The 20587-nt window shown below is 31.1% G+C and overlaps 1 protein-coding gene across 2 annotated transcripts in view; it reads left to right on the top strand.

Annotated features, from left to right (window-relative positions):
- LOC142327630 (uncharacterized) overlaps positions 1 to 13561 on the top strand; it is a 45872-nt gene extending 32311 nt beyond the window's left edge. For both annotated transcript variants that reach the window (XM_075370837.1, XM_075370838.1), the window contains 2 exons: positions 2892 to 5679; positions 12158 to 13561. In XM_075370837.1, the coding sequence (XP_075226952.1) occupies positions 2892 to 5679; positions 12158 to 12992 (3623 nt within the window). In that variant the 3' untranslated portion in view covers positions 12993 to 13561. The remainder of the gene's footprint in view (positions 1 to 2891; positions 5680 to 12157) is intronic.
- Positions 13562 to 20587: the final 7026 nt, after the last annotated feature.

Genomic DNA, 20587 nt, shown 5'->3' with positions numbered 1-20587 from the left:
TCATTCATACATTTATTCATATTTATTCATTTAATACATATATGTTACTTAGACATTATATCCCATGAAGAGGTTTACATTTTTGGCTGTTTGTATTACTTCCCATCTGTATAGCAGCTTTAGTTATGTACAAGGGCTATTCAGAAAGTAAGGAACGTTTTGGAATTTTAAAAAACCAAGTACAAGAAAAACTTTTTATTGTATACATGTGAAAGAGGGACTAAAATACTACTTTTCAACATAATCACCATACAAATTCAGGCACTTATCATAGCAGTGGACAAGCTTTGAAATTCCTGTGTCATAGAATTCTGCCGCCTAACCCATCTTGCACAAAATTTGTGGTATCCTAGCCTCTATGAAACAATTTCAAACAATAAAGTCCGTGAAACTTGTGGGAAACATAGAGAAAGCTCAGTTATTGTGAAACGGCGGTTATCACGAATCTTTTCGTCAACTTTGAATCTTTTCGTGACTGACCAGATCGTCAGTCACAATGCTCGGACGTCCAGTCTTCTCTTTATCGTGAATGTTTGTTTGGCCATTTGTAAACTGAATGCACTACTTCCTGACAGAACTTTCACTCATTACGTTGTTCCTGTACACTTCAAACAGTTCCCGATGAATTTCTATTGGTTTTAAGTTTTTTGCCAACAAAAAATGTATCACAGACCGCACCTCACAACTGGCGGGATTTTTTATTGCAGCACACATTTCAAATTTGTATATAAAAAACAGGCAGTGCGGAGATGTTCCCGTTGTCACGGCTGGACGCTGACTGAGGTGCCGAGCACGAGCACACCAATATATACGCGATTGGCGTGCGCCTGGCGGCGTCAGGTGGAAACGTTCCTTACTTTCTGAATAGCCCTCGTAGAAGGGAAATTATGGTGATGGGTCAAAATTGTGTATATCCAGTTTTCACCGAATCTTGACTAATTGACCCCAGAAAACTGAAAAATGTCATTAAAATTTCTGCAACAAAATGTGCATACATATGTATGTTGGCATATAAATCGCCTTATATCTTCAGAACTATTTGACTTTACTATTTTCACCAAACTTGGCTATAATATTTCTATAGTGGGCATTGAAGCTATTAAATTTTCAATTAAAATGGTCGAAGGGTTGGGGATACAGGGGAAAACAAAATCATCTCCAGATTTTGCAAAATTAAGGTTATATTTTTTTTTACATAATTTTGTGAATATTAATAAATTAAACAACTTCTGTAAAAAAAATTTTTTGATAAATTTCATCCCCACCCCTAAAAGTGGTTTTAATTTTGAAAAGTTATAAAAGGCAGTACAAGAAGTGATTTTCATTGCATTTATTTTTTAAATATTTTTGTGAACAATTATAAGAAAGACATGTGTGTAAAAGGTTTTTTTGCTAAATTGCGCCCCCATTCCAAAAAATAGTAATAATTTTGAAATATTGTAGAAGGCAGTACAGTGGTCTTTCTCATTGCAGTTTTTTCTATTAGCATCACATTGGATCCACAAATTTTTTCCCTAAGTGGGAGTCTTAACCCAGCCACCCCCCCTTACACTCCCCATATCCCACTTTGTGGCTGGAATATTGCTGTAGTCATCTGCTATGTTGTGACATCACAGGTGAGCGGTAGAATTAAATAAATGAATAAAGTGTGAAAAATCTAAAGTGGCTGCTAGTACTGCCACATCCGCACAAATGAAATACGATATGTGTGCGCACTTTAGGTAGAATCATTGAATTAATGAAACAAAATATATTGTATTTAAGTAAAATTATAAATATTTTAAATTAATTGTTTGTAAGCCATGCATCAGAAAAAAGCCACATGACGGGAAAGTCCTACAACTGTGTTGTCACCTTTTTTTTATTAACTGACTGCTTGGACTGAATTTCACATGGACACAAAAAAAAGTTATAAAACCATCAAATATCAGCCCGTTTTTGTTACAAATAAATTGACAATCTTTCAAACAAATCTTAGGTTTTAAATCCTTTAACTATAAGTTGTGTGTTTATATATATATTTTATGTCATCTTGGACTCAAGTTTTTAGCATTCTAGCAGTTTAAATTTTTCTGTATTTTTGGACTATTCCACCAGAAAAGGACTCCATTTTGGGAGATGATTTCATTATTAAAAATAAGAAAAAAGTCATATGATCCTTTGTTTTCAAGTTACAGGTGCCAAAATTTTTCACCTTCTTTTTTTCCCCCATGGGTAAAACAAGATAATATTGCAGTACTAAATTTTTTTATACACTAACTATGGTAAATAAATATTTTTTGTTATTTTACGTGAACATTATGTTAAAAAATGGTTCTCAGAACTGTATCTCTAATACTTTTTACTAAAAAACACAAATTAAATTAAATTTTAAAAAAACCTGTTTTTTTTTTAGTGTAATATCATTATTACATAGCAAATTAACAAATTTTGTAGAGAATTTAATTCAAAGACTATTGATGTTAACAAAAGTTTATTAATAAAGTAAATAAAAAAACTATTACTTTTAATAGAGTTTTTTCTTTTAGTGTTGTTTTTTTAGTTTTTTTTCTTTAGTTTTGTTTAATGTTTTCTTATGTGTTACTTTATCATTTTGTCATTACAAATGTCCTCAAAAATCACTACAGAAAAACCATTACTATATTTAGAATACAGTTATATAAATAAATAAGCCCATCTTATTATTTAAACAATCAGTACTCCCTGCTTTTATTTTTAATTACATAACACTAACATTATTTTGATGGCTGAAAAAAGAAATTTTGTTTATTTTATTGCATTTTAAACAAATCATTCTTTATTTTTTTTAATATGTGTAGTGTATATTTGTATGTATGTATTTTCATTGTTACTTATTTCTTTTTAAGTTTTATAATCTTTGTGATTTACAGATTATGAGAGCAAAAAACATTTTGGAAGTGACTATGAAGAAAGTTTTTTATCAGATGAAACGCCAAAATTAAATGTTGCTGACTGGAAATGTGATGGTGCTACCAGTGATTATCATGTGAAAGAATCAAAACCAGTGAAAACTAGTATTAAAGAATCTGACAGCATAGTTAAAAATAAATTAAATTTACAAACTCTAATGCAGAGGATAAATCAACAAAGAGAAATGTTATTTAATGAAATCAAAGGTAATAATTATCCAACTGAAATCTCAGATTCTTTGAAGAAAGAAAAGAATAAAAATTTTGTTAGTTCTAAAGATGAACATTCCATTAAACAATCTTTTGTCTCTTATCGACCTTCACGCATTCATGAAAGTAATCAATCTTCAGATGATAACAAAAGAAGAAACATATCACCCAATGTAGATGACAAAAATATACATTTGTCTGAAAAATTAAGCCCGTGTCAATCAAAAGTGATTTCTTCTTTTAATGCTAAACATAATCTTCAATCTATACCTGGTTTTAAATATGATACAAATCCTGATTTAGAAAGTTGGAGGCATAATCTTGTTAAAGAAGGAATTATATCTCCTTCAGGTAAATATAACAGTAAAGAATTAAGAAATTCTTTTGAAGAAATAAATTTCCGTCATTCTAAAGAAAAATGTTCTGACCATTCAGATATAAGACATCAGTTTCAAGAAAATATATCTGGAAAGGCACCAATCGTTGATACAGATATATCTCCTGAAGTTTATGTTAGTAAGAAACCTAAATATTTAGATGATAAAATATCACCCGTTGAAAAGTATGATAAACTACAGAGAAGTCCATCAGTAAATGAATATTCACAAGAAAATACATATGGTATATCTGAGCAAGAAAAACTAAATCCTAGTCATCCTAATCATGAGAATAAACCAGTGAGAGATTTAGACATTTGCAAAGAACAGAGGATTAAATGTGTTAAAAGAAAAGATCCGTGTACGTGTAAAAGTCAACTATTTGTAACGAAAAAAGATAGTAAAAAAGTGGATAAATATAATCAACCTTTTGATGAAACTGATAAAAAAATAAAAGGTGATAGTAATAAAATTATTGAACAAGATATGGTACAATCTGCTTCTCCAGTTCAACAAGAGGGTAGTGATGAGAATAAACGTAATTTTGAAGTATGTAAACTCATACCGCACAAACACACAGATTCCTTTATCAAAAGACAGGATGAACATACAGTGAAAAATCATCATTTTGTTCAAGATGACTCCAATGACAAAAATAAAGTTATTGTTAATGAAAATGATAACAGTGTAAGTAATAGATTTGTTAAACCAGTTTTGGTACGACCTGTTTCTCCAATTAAACATGGTGATCAAAATGAAAATGAAATATGTTTCAGGACACATAAACAAAGTGATTTACTTAATAAAAGTTTTAATGATCATGCAATGAGAAATCATAATTCTGTTCATATTGATAGTAATGGTGAAAAAGATAAAGTTACTGCTAATGAAAATGAAAGTAATAATAGTAATAGTTCAACAGAAACCAGTGGTGCTACATTGTATAGCCTCGATATGGCATTGTCAAAAGTATCTATGGATTCAAGTCATGATACTTCAGCTAGTAGTTTTAAGGGTGTTAGAGTCGTTGTTAAAGTTAGTGGACATAAACATGATAAAACGAAGGATAAACATGATAAAAAGAAAAGTAAAAAACAGAAAGATGATAAGAGTAAGAAAATGAAATTGCAACATTTGGAAGAAGAAAATCTGCTTTTAGTGGATAAAAGTAATCAAAGAAATATGAAAGATGCCAGTTCTCAAAAACAGCAAAGACAACCACTGGTATATGATGAAAGTAATGGGAAAGGTATTAAAGGTAAAGAAAAAGAACAGCATGTACCACCAGATCAGTCGGCCGGTTCATCAAGTACTTCTTATTTAAGTCCGCCAGATCATTTATCACCAGAACAACTAGATATGTTAAATAGCATATTTAAAAAAATTGAGAATAAAGATTATAGTAATGGTATACCAATGTTAAAACAGTATATTTTAAAATTGTTGTCAATGAGTAGGGAGAGCATTGACCGATTAGGTGTTAGCTCCAGTGATGTTTCTATACAAAGTTCATTGTTTCAAGATGATCAATATCATAATTCATTTAAGAAAACTGAAGAAAGTATTGTAGATGAAAATCATGAAGAAGAAAGCGCTGAAAATAAAAATTATGTTAAAAGTGATCAATTTGATTTTAGACGTGATTTTGATATATTAAAACAGCAAGTTAATGAATATTTTAAAAATAAATTAGATGATAAAAAATCAAAAGCAAGAAATATAATTGAAACAAATGAAATCGTTAGTAAATACACTGAATTAGCTAAAAGTTATGCAGAAAGAATAAGTAATTTAGCTGAAATGATTGGCGACATCAACACATGTGAAGCTATTAAAAAATCACTGACAATCAATGATGAGACATCGTATTTAAGTTTACCATCTGAAACTCATGTTAATTTACCGCTCGGTAATGTTGAACCTTGTGAACGTATTTCACCTACGTTTATTAATGGTGATATGAGCCATGAACATCATAAATCTTGGCACCATGAATTGAGCTTTAAAAGTAATGATGTTCCACAGAGTTCAGTTCCAATTTCACAAATTAGCTCTCATATACTTCCATTACCACCACAAATTAATACTACGCATCAACATAATATTTCATCTGCATCATCCCATTCAAAACCACCTCCTACTATGTTGAATGGTAAAATCAGGTAAAGGTATAATTTATATATGCATACATTATTAGTTTAGTTTTACAAATAAATTTATAAAAAGATTTATCATAAGAAAGAGAAATCTACCTTTTTTCAGTCAATTTTATAAAATTGATTGCTTGTTAACTGTTATGATTAATCATCTAATGACAGATATTTTTAACATTATAAATACATATAGAATAAAAATTTGGATCAGATTCATAGGTAATATTTTAGTAACTTATAACAAACAAATCATTTGCGAATATGTTATAATAAATACATTTTACAAAAGTACACAACAAATGCTAGAAAAAGAAAATATTAATTTTATCAGTTTTAGAATTGGAAAAGGTAAAAAACTTAATATATATAGAACTCAACATTATTCGTAACAGGAATTAATAATCAGTTAATATATCACCAAAAAATGTCACCTTATATGTATGATTTACAGAAATAGGTGATAAAATAAAATTATGATGAAATTTAGAGCTTATTGTTGCAAAAATGACTCTTAACACCAATATTCTTATAAAATATCAATAATAAGTACTAATTAGAATATTTTTGGTATTAAGGAAAGAGACGATGAATGCTGAATACATTGTGGATTTACAGATACTTCTTGAATATTATCACTATCAAAGTCAAGCTAATGCAGATTTCTCTCTCTCTCTCTCCCTCTCCATCACCCTTTCTGTACATCATTTTTAATGATCTATATGTATATAGCATTATCATTGTGAGATTTTTTTTCAATATGTAACCATCTGTAAGATATTAAATAAAAATCCATTGTAACTAAATTTAATCTATTTCCATATGATCAAAAAATACCATAAGTTTATAATACATTAAATTAATTGCATTGACTGAAGTAAAGCTTTTTTTTTTTGGTATAAAATAAAAAAAATTAATAGTGCTTACTCCAAGTGAACTTCTTAAAACTGATCCAAGTGAGCTTGAATTGCAATTGTATAATGTGACCTTTATTTAACACTGCTACTGCTAGCATGAGTATTGATTGTGTATGTTAACTCTTGTCTATTATTGTCAGTTATAAACTGTTCATATTTCAATGCAGTAGTTTTGTTCTTTGCGGTTATGTTTCTCTAAAGTGCCTTATCCAATCAAAGAAAGCGTTGCTATAGTGAAACCTTTTGTGTGTTCCACAGTTGAAAGGATTTGGATCCTTTTAAGAAAATGATCAAATATTTGTGGGAAGTTTCCAAATGCCATTATCCAACAAAGAGTAGCATACATAAATTGATTAAAAAATAGCATACTCTAAAGTCAATTTCAAACAAAAAATGAAATAGGCAAACTTCTGTTTGGATAGGAGTCGTAGCCAATATTCAAAGACGAATTCTGGCAGTCAAAAAAAAATCTATCAGTTATCACAACAAAATGGTATAGAAACACATCATGTCAAAGGATTTTCATGTTTTAAATTTGAAATTGTATTGTGCAACAACTTAAGAGAACAGACAAACCAAATGCCTTTAATTGTTGTGACTGGCTTCTCTAAAACACTATCTATGGACAGATTAAATCTAATGCTGTTTTTCAAGTAGACATGGCATGGTTTCATCTATCTGGGCATGTTAAAGAGCACAACACCAGGTACTGGATGACTAAAATTCTTCACCAGATGTTTGAATGCCTCTTTACAATGAGAAAGTTGGTATACATGCTGTTTCTAGTAATTGCATAGAGAGCACCAATATTTTTTGACCGGACTGTCAGTACAGAACTGAACCACACAATTTTCAAAGAATTCTATACTCTGTTAACAGATCATGTTAATGAATATGTCCTCCAACAGGACTGAACAACATGTCACAACAAACAATTCACTAGCTATTGTTTATAGCAGAATGAACAAGTCAGCAGAGTTGATGAGTTGATGTATTGTAATGTAAATACAATACATTTAATTTAATCAATGTTTTACTTCGTTCATGAAATTTTACATGGTGCAACTGTAATTAGCTTGTAGGGTTTGGTTTTAAGTTGCTCACACTGCAAAAACGTTCATTAGTACAGTGTGATCATTGGGAAAAGATTGCATTTTCTTCATGATTGTGTAACAGTGGCACAATATAAATGAAAGTTTTTAAAATAATATTTTTATTTCATAAATTTCACTCTTTCCATTAAAAAAAATCCAAAATCATAAAAAAATTATCTGAGTACAGAAGATAACATTTTTTTATTAAATCAGATATAACTACTCATATTCAGGTGACTTCTTTTTTTAAGCAGAATATACATTAAAATTCTGGAAGAAGTACAACATTTCACTTATTTAAGGATTTACTCCAACTCTTCTCTTAAGGACTTCTACTCCGCTGTGTGATTATTTAAGATCAGTTACCCCTGCTCTTTTAGTTAGTCTTTTTTTATTTTCATTTTTTTGAAGTGTCTTTCTTAAATTCGAAGCTATAGTGGACAGGATACAACCTGATCTCATTTCTTTCTGTATTGCAGCTTGGCTTATCGTTTTATACTACTATTACTGCTTCATAATCTTGTAAAAATTATAAAAAACCTTTATATTCAAGTCTGCTTGTCTTAAAATATAAAAATATTCAATTTTCTACAAATGCTTTTTCAAGTTTTTCAAATATTTTGGTTGGCTGAATTGCTACTATCAATGGCAAGAGCATAAGTATTTGTTAATATGATGGTTGTTTAACAGAGACAAATGGCAAACAGCAAAAAAACTGTTGCCATTTAGAATAGACTGAAACTGTTTTAATGTTGGCATCCCAGACATTGAAAATATCAGCTGTTAAAAAAGGATTTATAATATTATAACCTCTAGTTTATTTGAAAATGTTGGCTCTGCTTGAAATGTGCACTGAGGAAGAACAGCATTTTGTGGTAAGATTTTTATTTTCTGAATGTATAAAACCAGCTGAAATTCACTCGTAAATGTTAAAAGAATATTAAAAAGGTGTATTAATGGGCAGTATCAGCACTACTCATTCCATTATTCATAATGATTAGCTGAATTTTCATAAAATGTATCCAAGGTAGGTTCTGAGAAAATCGATTCAAAATCACAAAGAAAATTTACATTTGTACTTAACTTAACTTAAACAGCGGTTTTTAGCAGAACATAATGATTTTTTAAATCTCATACTAACTAATGATGAAACTTGGATTCTTCATTTTGAACCAGAATCCAAACGTCAGAGTACGGAATGAAAACATATGAGCACACCTACCAGGAAAATATTTAAAACCTATGTGTCTGTGGGTGAAGAATATAATGTCAACAGTGTTTTGGAACTGTTAAAGGCAAAATTTACTGCAATGATGTGGCAGAAAAAAGCACAATCAACAATGAATACTATTGTGACAAAACTAAATCCTGTACTCTCAAAAAGAAATCCACCATAAAGAGGAGACGTAATTCTGCATGATAGTGTCTGTCTCCATATCACCAAAAGACACAGGAAGCTGCTATTCAAAAGTTGAATCTGGTAGTGTTGCCACATCCACCATATAGTCCTGATCAGATTTTAGTTTGTTTGCTTGGTCCTCTCAAAGAGTTTTTATACAGTACAAAGTTCAGCAACAGTGAGCAGGTCAAGAGTGTGATACAAGAATGGCTCAGACATGGAGGTGAACAATTCTTTACTACTGAAATAAGAAAGCTCACCCAAAGATGGGACAAGTGTCTAAATGTATTAAATGTAGTCTAGGATTACATTGAAAAGTAGCCTTAATTTCAGTGTCATTGAAAAAATAATCATTTTTCTACAGTCTTTTATCACTGTATTATTGAAAGACCCTCATAAATGTCTGCTTGCCAAGATTCTTAGCCTTCAGTAGTAAAAGTAAACTAAAACAATAAGGTAATGTATTACTGGCAATTATGACATGAGTACAGTAAAAACTTTAAAATTACATACCCTTGTAATAATTTGAGTAAATTTTCGAACTTAAAATAATATAGAAAATTTTATTTTAAATTTAGAAATTATTTTTTGATGGTATAAAATATTTATTTTATTTTTAGTAATGCTTTTTATTTTACAAAGCATTATTTTCATTATAGCTGTGGAAGTTATTAAAGATAATATTAAATGTTAACAATTAATTACTTACTGAGGGTATTGTATGTCATTTTTACATACATAATTTTTACATTAAGAATAGTGTAGGTTTAAAATATATAACAAATTTTAATATCGATGCAGTAAAGTTTTAATTTTTACCATTATGTAAATAAAATAACGTATTGTCTCAAAAAAATTTTAACAATTTTGTTTCAGCCATATTCACCTTGGACTTTGTTAACATTGTTATATGATTTCTTTAATTTATCATTTCTATTTTATTACAAGGGACATTCAATAATTAAAGAAACAAATTGATGTAGAAAAAACTGTGTATTTTTACAAAATGAGACTTTTACTACTCAACATAATCCCCACCAATATTAATACACTTGTCCCAACAATGAACTAGTTTTTTTATACCTGATGCAAAGAAGTCTTTGTCTTGTTTGAGCCACTTCCCCACAAATTCTTGATCTTGTTGCTGAACTTTTTTCCACGTAATGGCTCTGAGTGGGCCAAACAAAAAAATAAAATCCAAGGGAGCCAAATCTGGACTATAGGGAGGATATAGCATCTCCCGTCCCATCTTATTAATGGTTTCTTAGGTTAGCTTGTGGGGGGGAGGGTGAGTGCGAGCATTGTCATGTAGCAATATCATCACGCCTTTTCTTTGAGACCCACAACATTTTTCTCTCATTGCTGGTTTTACTTTTTTCATCAGCATCTCTGAGTAGTAGGCACTGTTTATTGTATGGTGATTTTCAAAATAATCACCAAAGATGACACCTTAAGCATCCCGAAAGACAGTCAACATGACTTTTCCTGCTGATGCTTGCATTTTGAATTTCTTTCGGACAGGCAAGCTGGTGTGCTTCCATTTATGCTTTGTCTTTTGGGCTCTGGTTCAAAATGGTGAACCCAAGTTTCATCAAACATTAAATTTTTGTTTAAAAAAGGGTCACCTTTCATAGTGTTCTTTCAAGTCTGTACACCCTTTGAGTTTTGTTTCCTTGTATTGTGTTAACTCTTTTGGGACCCACCTCACACTTGTTTTGCTGTACTTGAGCTTGTTGCTGATTACGTTATGAACTGTGCCAGCACTTACTTGCAACTGATTTTTCTATATGTTCAACTGTAATACATCGGTCTTCATAAATAATGTCGTCAATGTGAGTTTCAAGTGAAGGAGTTGACACTTCAACTGGCCAGCCAGGATGTTCCTCGTCAATCACTGAAGTTCGACCGTTTTTTAACTGTTCTACCCACTTATAAAAATTTTCGTGGTTCATACAATTTCACCATACTGTAAGATCATTTGAGTAAAGATTTTAGTCGGTTTTTCACCTTCAGAAAGCAAAAAAACAGATAACTGAATGTTGTTCAATGTGGAAACTTTAAGCAGACATGCAATCATTAAATGCAATATTGAGCTTATAAACAGAACAATTTTTATCAGTCAGCTGTTCTCAGATCATCCCAGTGATGCCAACCTAAAGTCATGAAAGTACAAAACTCCTCCTACAAACTGATTCATTTATACTTAAATTTGTCTCTTTAATTATTGAATGTACCTCATATTTTATAAGTATATGAATAGAAATTGTGTTAAATAAGTAGATTGTTTTGTAATCTGTTATATAATTATTTTTTTATTAATTTTTCTGGCTTATCTTTATCGATTGAAAATAAAGTGCAGACTTTTATTTATTTATTTCTTTAACTTTTTGCATGCTCTTTGAAAATTAAAATTTTTTTTAGAGGTAATGTTTTTTTTAAAGTCAGTTTTCAGCAGTCAGGCTCTAAGTTTTTATCTAAATCTTTAATGTTTGATGAAACCTTTTATAGAAGTAAAAGAAAGGATTGCAAATAACACTTTTGGAATTTGACAGTTGTGATCTGAAAGACTGTAACTAACACAAAGTAGTTAAAGGCTTGATCCAAAACCTCCTGAAAAGGGAGTCAGAAGACCGTGATTAGTACTAAAGTATGCATAATTTTATTGCATGTATTTTAATATTTGCTGTTTGGTTATCCAATTATTTCTAATTTGTGTTAGGTGATAGAAAAGTATTTCCTTAGATCCCTTAGTCTTTAATAGTAGTACATAATTTTAGCATCTAGACGTTTAGCATATATCTCTCAGGTAGTTGTAAACATTTTCATTAGAAACTAATTGGAATTCCTATGTAACACTAAGACTACAGTGATATTTTAACTACTGATTCCTATGGGAACATCTTGATTGTAATATATGTTTTATTGAACTTGCATTCCATCTTTTTACATAAAAATCTTTTACTAGTGATATTTAGTGAGTAATGAAATAACGTTCAGTGTCGATTGAAATTTATATTAAAACAAGGTAAATGTACTTTTTGCTGTTTTTAATTATTGAATGGTAAACATTTTTGTTTCAGAATGTGTACTCCTCATGAATTATCAACAATTCAAGAAATTGATACTCCATCTACATCGAGACAGTTACCTAATAAAAAAGCAAAACCAGACCAGAGAACATCACTATCACCATCCTCACATCATAATCAACATGAATTAGATGGTATACCATTAAGCAATGAGAAAATTGAAGATATAAATTTATCATTTTTAACTTTACAATCACAAGAAGATAAAAACTCTGATGAAGATGTAGCTTCTAATGAATCCATTCCTAATATAATGGAAGAATTATTACGTCGTGGTATATTAACGAGTCCATTTTCTTGGGCAAAAGACTATCATGATGACAATGTTAAAAGTGACAAGGAGTATGATATTAAAAATAAAGACGTATATAATTTTATGGAAGATCTCTCCAGTTCACAGTTAGCTGATGAGGAAGTTAGAGTTATTTTAAAAGAATCATCACCAGAAGATATCGAAACTGCTTTTGAATCTCTTGGCTTAGGTTGGGCTAGTACAACTTTACGTAAAACACGGCAAGCAGGAGAATTAAGTGCTGATTCTAGTTCAAGTAATGGTATTGCTAACCGAAGTAGATTACCGCCAAGTAGAAGCAATAAAAATTTATTCGGACTTGGGACGAGCACACCTGATAACAGTTTAATATTATGTAATCCATCAGCTGCTCATGCAACTTTAATTCCAAAGAGTGAAGAAGAGCTATCCACCATTAATAAAGTATCATCTAATAACAATATAGCTTATACATTATCTCCACCTGATGTATCGCTTTTACCTAATTCAAAATTTAGGACTTTAAGCGATGAAAGTATTGATAGTTTTTCTTAGTTTTTGTTAACATATTATATTCCAGATGATCTTTTATTTTATCACTGAAAGTTAATTTATTTGTATAAAGTATTAGTGTATGTTATGTTGTAAATAGCGATTGACTATTTTGTTTTAAAATTACATATTTGGTTATTAAAAAAGTTGTTATAATTTTGTGATTTTATTTTTATTCAAAAAAATAAAATGGTGCAGTTGTTTTATATTATTAGTGTTAATTTATCTATTAATAGTATAGTAGTAAATTACGTATTGTTTTATGATACAAATCTGTTCTTGGAATTATTAGACTTTCTTGTTAGTGGGGCAGCCTTTAGTCTTCAAGAAACTGATAGTTATACTTAAGTAATTAAGGAAGCGAGTCCTTTTAAGGGTCCATTTTTAGCAGTTTACATTGACAGTAAATAGTATTAAAGATTACATTATATAAAATTTGCCAAATAGTATGATAACAGAAGGAGATAAAATGTTATTAAATTCAAATAAAAATAAAATGTAAAAAAATAATTTATTTGATTAGCCTACTACATAACAGTTCTGTAAGTATGACTAATAAACCATTGGATTAATGAATATTGCTCATATTTATAAAGTTAAGAAACCACTTTTGTATCTAGTTGAATAATATTTAGCAAAACTGTTGTAACATTTATCAATGGGGCGTGACCTTTATTGATTGTATCAAGTATATTTCTTTCTCTAGAAATTGCAGTATTGTACAGTATCAATTCTTTTAAATTCCTTTTAATCTTCAGTTGCTACTATTGGCTCATACTTGACTCTGCATAATTTGTTTTTTCTACAGTAATAGATTACGAGAGCGAACAATGTGTGTTGTCATGTAATCCTAGAAGCGGGGATGGCTCATCAGTTGATCAAAATATTGCTTGAATCTGTTGTTTTCATACAATTTAGATTTGTCCTTTTTGACCCAGTAATAATGTACCATTTTGTAAAAAATGTATTTGTGATTGTTTTGACACTATTTCAGGATGGATGACCAAGAGATTGAAGAATTATTAATGAATGATAATGACAGTGACATTAGCGATGCTGAGACAAATTCTTGTGACCATGAGAGTGAGTAGTGTAATGATGTTGGACAAATATAATCCAAAAAATAATTGTATGTTAGTTCTGGGACAAATGCTACTAACAAAGTCCAAACCTATCTTAAAACCCCAGTGCAACTAACAAAAGTACAAAAAGCAAACTGTCAAATTAAAAATAAATTTCTGGATAACCAAGATTTGGTTGATCATTAGTGTACCTGATTAATATAACAGTTATCTTTCAATCTACTAACACAACCCTGTTTGATCATGAAAATTGAACAAATGGGTGTGAATATATTGTAAGAGCACTCTCCCCTCCCAAAACAGCATGCTCAGGGCACCCCAATGATATTAATTGATGGGTGGTAAGAAAATGAAATGGTTTGTATCATTATGAAGGGTGGTGAAAATTTTTTGAAAGCTCTAGAACCCACCGTTTTCGTAATTGCAATTTTTAATCTGAAATTTGTACCATTTATAGACTTAAATTATTCACAATTAGGAGTTGCAATTGCAACCGGAATCGCGAACTCAAGACATTGTATAGCTTCTACTTATATATTTCACTTTCTTATAAAACTATTAGAGTGTGTTGTTTAGCTGCCATCATTTATTTCAGTAGTTACTGTATAATGTACATATTTCTTCATTATTTCCTGATATGAGAAGTATGCAGATAGGTGGATTTCCCCCAGTCAACATATTGCACAGTTTCTTTCTGGACGTGATAGGTTTCTTTTCGAGATAGGTTGGTCAGATTTGGTTTGATTAATTCAGGCCTGTGCCCTGTGTGTAGGGCCATTGATGATGTGTGTGCCATGTCTGCCCAGGTATAAAGCTGAATATACCAAAGTAGCTAGAGAGCTTGTGAGGATCAATTCTACTTTTGATCTGCAAATTGGAAAACTGAAAGGGTGTATAGATAGAATAGAGGTCCACCTGGGTCCTTACTTCACCAAGATGTCTTTCTCAGAAGATCAAAGTTTCGCATTGTTTGGAAGACACTTAAACGAAGCAATTTTTATCTGTATCATAAACAGCTATTTCAACATCTACACCCAGGAGATGGTCTGCTTCGCTTGCAGTTCTGCAACTGGTGTAATACAAAAAGGCAACTCTGTAAGTATGTTTAGTTTAAAGATGAGGCAAATTTCACTTGAGATGGCTTTAACTACTTACGCAATGAGCATACATGGACACAAGTAGATATCCTCATGAAACAGTGGAAGGCAATTTTCAACACTGATTTAATGTCAATGTATGGTGCAGCCTTCTTCACAATCAGCTGTTGGACCATTCATATTACCTGGCTGCTTAAATGCTGAGGTTTACTTGCACTTTTTTCAAGAATTGCTGCAGCTGCTTGAAGATATTCCTTTAGCACCGAGATGCAAAGTACACTTCGAGCATGGTTATGCACCTTCCCCCTTCACATGTGTCATTTCCACTCACTTAAATTATTTTCTGAGAAATGGATCGGTCATGGAGGTTCACATTCCTGGCCACCAACGTCACCTGATCTAACACCTTTAAATTTCTATGTCTGGGGTTGGATGTATTCAAAACCTTGGTGATTGGGCTTATCATATCTGTACTATTTAATAGCTTCACTGTAAACTTATGCTTCACTTGAATTTTATGGGATATGGAGCAGTTGGTAGCGAATGAAATGATAGTTCCTTTTCAAGGAGGCTGTGCGTTTTACATGTATATGAAAACTAATCCAAACAAAAAACTTAAAAGTTTTGTACCTTTACAATAAAAAACTTTTAAATGCATTCTTATACTGCAAAAAAAATAATTCTCCTAATCCATATAAATTGGTGGTGCCAACAAGTAATGTTTTATCCCTTATCCCACATATTGCTCAAACCAACAGAAATATAACTGTTAACTGATACAGTTCAATTGAGCTAAAGCTAATGGTTGAATTGAATCACTTATGTGCCCTAAAGAAAAATAAATATTCTCCAGATAGTATGAGATGTACCAATAAAGATGATAAAAGGGATACCAAGTTTTGTTTCACTGAGGATAAAACTTTGGTGTCGCATGTACGAAAAAGAAGATATGTTTTGTTGACGACATCGGTGAATCAAAGTCCACAAATTGAAGGCAATGGCAAAGAAAATTATGTGTTTTATAATGTTACTGAGGGTGGAGTGGATGACCAATGTGGTCATCTGTGATGACCAATGATGATTTTTTATGCAATAATTGACATTGCAATTGTTAACAGTTATGTTTTATTTACATCAAAGCTATGTAATGAAAAAGTTCAAGGTCATGATTTTCTAAATCTCTAGGAAAGTTTCTAATCACCACCAATCATGTTACTTGCAGGCTGGGAGAAGAAGAAAGATTGCCTAGAACACTAAGAGCACTAATGAAAAGTATTCTTGTCCAACCAATCCCTGAAATGAGCACAGAATCAGTCAAAGAAGAGAAAGTGTCAGCACTTGTCCTTCTATTAATTACAATAAGGCATAGTCTTTAGTGTGAGTTAATTAATTTTTATGAGGCTACAGTGAGTTCATATTTTGATGTTTTACAATGTTCACAATTTTGTTGAAAATTTTAGTTTACTTTTTTTATTCTGATACTAAATATTCATCTAAACCTAAATAATAAGTAAAAAATTCATACTAAAATATTTAGTTTTTCCTACAAAATCTTAATTTTTTTTTTAAAGTACCCTTTTCCCTGACATGCTTTGAAATATATTTCTTTATTTGAAGAAAAAAACGTATTTCTGGTTTCTAAATACTGAATTAATATAGAATCTTTTTAAATTTCAAAAGTAAATATATAATTTAAAAAAAAATCTGTCAAAAAAAGACCTGACAATAGTGTAAATGTTACCAAAAACCTTATTAATAGTTTTAAAGATTAAACATTGTTTAACTATCCAGCAGATGAATAAAAATTCATGATCAAGGAATTGTCTAGCCAAAGTAAACCTTTTACTGCATGATGGCTATAGAATTGGTATCAAATTCCTTTTTCTGTCAGGATATTTGAAAATTTGATTCTGTACTGTGTGTATTGCCTGAAGTGTTTTTTTTTAATATGCAACCAATCCATCTGATATAGTACTTAAGAGCAGTTATTGCAATTTACAAGTTTCAGGCATGGTTGACCTGAGACTGTTACAGACTACATGTTCACTGGTACATTTACACTATATTGTCCTACATCTGCAGCTATGTCTGGCCTGGCAAGCCGTTAGTGGTAATTACATTTCTCTATACACATACAAAAACACCTAAGCTGGAAAACTGGTTGGAGAAAACAATTCCTATTTAAATGTATATTATACTCTCAGGTTATTTTATTAATGTGGAATAAAATTTGTGTATGATCTTGTATTTTGTTGGTTGGTTACTTTGAAAGGAACTCGGTAACCTTAGTTTCTAAAATTTTTGTAAATTTCATTTTATTTGATGTATGGTGATATGTATTTTACGACCAGTAGGTTTTTTACTTTCTTCTGCATTTTATATAGCCGGCCTCTGAAGCGTGAGTGGTAGCATCTCAGCCTTTCATCTGGCGGTCCTGGGTTCAAATCCCAGTCAGGCACAGCATTTTTCATACACTACATTTCCATATCCCATGCACAAACTTCAAGCTCATGTGGCAATATCATCACACAAAAAAAAGTCTACAATGTGAATAAATAGCCATTAAGCTTGTGCCAAATTTTTATTGTGTTGGAGTTTTTCAGCATGGTTGTTAGCTGATAACAGTGTATAATAGGCGGCAATTAGTATGCAAGAAAATTGCATGTTGTGCTTGGTGATGTGATCATATGTATGTGTATTAGTTTTAATGAATTTTAATTTTAAAATTGAGCTTGTTGCCTATGTTGGATTTGGTGATCTCAAAGTTAATTTATTAGTGGTGTTCATCTTCTATTTTCTGAGATGTATAATGTTAACACAAAAAACACTTCATCTTCCTGGCCTCGTCATATCCAAAATAGAAAATAACTAACACTTTTAAAACAATGCTTTGTAAACTTATCCTTGTCAGCCAATAACAGGACTGAAGAATATTAAATAAAAAAACATATTACTAGTTAATGGCTAGCCACCCACACTTATGGACAAAATGCAATGTAAAATGAAGAACAAATAAAAAAAATACCTACTGAAAATAACTACATAATACCAAACATCAACTGATAATCTCCAATAATTTTGTAAATCTTGTATGATTATCAGAAAAGTAAGTTATGAAGTGTCTTTTAAAGCAACAAATAAAATACATAACTATACACCAAATTTTCAAAGCTCACATGATTAGCACAGCAACTAAAAGTAAAATAAATTTAAAATGCAGTAAGAGGACTTGAGCTCAACTGTAGATGCCATTTATAGTTATGATCATTGTCCAGAAGACCAGATCAAGCTCAAGGCATATGTGTTTGATATCAGCTGTGATCCTGTTTGATGTAAAAATGCATTGATTTAACAGTATACCATGGTACACAATATTCTGGACACTGAACACTTATGGCATCAGTCCATACCTTTGAAGAATAATCTAATGTTACCTCTCCAAAAGCTTGCTGAAGTAAAGCTGTAGATCGGGATGAGTTGTAGTGTTCTACAGACTCGTGTCAGGGCGAACACTATGGAATATCACAACAATGAAGTCCAGTCAATTACACTTCCCTTGGGGCTATCCTGACTGGATTTCCTAATGATTTGGCACTCGTGACAGCCAAGTTGGAATGGGTGGTAATGGACGCTAGGAACAAGGTGTAAATATTATTGTGTTATGCCTGTAGATCAGAGCTTTTGACGCAAAAGACCCAAGTGACTGTAGTTTCAGGTAAACATAAGCCGATTCCAATTTTGTTTAGGATAAGTACTACAGTAGTCCATCCTACCCCTGTAGTGAAGTACCGCAGGATGTAGATAGAAAATAATACATTTCAGACACACATAAAGAAGTGCCAGTTAAGACCAAAAAAAAATAGCAACCACCATCAACTGAATAATGATCAACATCAAAACAGAGAGTCTTGTTCAGGTGATGCTCTTGCAAGTATTATACAGAGCATCACTCTATTTCATTGCACTGCAAAGGAGAGCTCATGCAATTTTTAGCTGGGTGCACAGGCCTGTCTCCCTTGTGGTAAGGTGCAAGTACAGGACTATCTGCACTATGATGCTGCAGGAACAGTGGCCAGACTTGCACCCCTGGATTTCCTCATTCAGAAAAGGGAAAAGATATACAGGGTAGAAGATTAGAAGATAAAGTGGATGCATCGCTTCAGTGAACAAGGTGCAGATGGACCTATACACTGATCCCTGACCTCCAAAGATGGCTGGACAGCAAACACAGGGAACTAGGGATACAAGTTGACCCAGTTCCTTATTAAAGGCACTAAAGGTATTAAAAGCACACATACCTGTGCACACGAATGCTGAGACCCTCTGCAGAATGATTATTACAGGGAGAGGACATTGCAGAACAGTGTTTGAATGCAATCGCTGCCTGCAGCTAAAGAAACATGTTGGAAAGAATTCAGCATGCTTATCCCTGAGAACATTATTAGGACTGCAAACTAATAAAGGATGACACACAATGTCCACAATACTGGTTAAGATCATCTGAACAAAGATGCAGGAGTCATTAATTGTTCCTGAAACTTCCTTGGGACTGTTTTTATATTAAAGCAGGTCCAATTCCAAGGTGGAGTAACCAAAAGAAAGAAAAAAAGTAGCTTAAATACCAAATCACACAAACTGAATAAAATCACTTAATCAGAAACTGATAAAAAAACAGAAATACATATTACAGAATCTAAATCTGCAAATCACTTGTAGAAATAGGGCAGATAAAACATATTTATCTCAAAATGCAAATTTTATGTGTAGTATACAAGTTATCTACATACTAAAGAAAAAGTTTGTTTCTCAATCACTATAAGTTGGAAGCCTACAACAGTATCACCAGTAATGCCTCTGAGAAAGGAACTGCTTAATTATCTCTGCAAAGAACTTTTGGAGGAATGATTTCCATAGAATATGAATTAGTTTTATTGATCAGCAAAAATTAAAGTTACATGTAAAAATATTTTCTTGGATGAATTTTTTTGTTTCTAGATTAGACTCTATTAAAATTACGGAAAAAGAAATCAATTCCAAACATTTATTTCATAAATGTTATTTACAATAATTAAAAAATAAATAAATATACACTGACACTTTTACAAAAAATATGTACATAATTATATACTTAATTAAGTGGATTATACTACTTTTTTTTTTAAAGAAAGGTTAAAGATTAATTTGTAAATCTAACTGAAGTATTAACATAAAAGATTGCTTATTTACAATAGTAAACTTACTATATCATCGTACAAAATACATTACAGACTCTACACGTATAAAAATATGTTATATATAATTATGAAGTTATATAATTGTGAAATAAAAAATTATATTTAAAAATGTTTCTCAATGTTACTTGAAATTCATCAAACAAACTAAATAGATCACAATTTTATATTTAATAATGAAACAGAAA

The sequence above is a fragment of the Lycorma delicatula genome, chromosome 7 (genome assembly GCF_047948215.1).
Source record: "Lycorma delicatula isolate Av1 chromosome 7, ASM4794821v1, whole genome shotgun sequence".
Lineage (NCBI taxonomy): Eukaryota > Metazoa > Arthropoda > Insecta > Hemiptera > Fulgoridae > Lycorma > Lycorma delicatula.
This window is presented reverse-complemented; position numbering and strand designations above follow the sequence as displayed.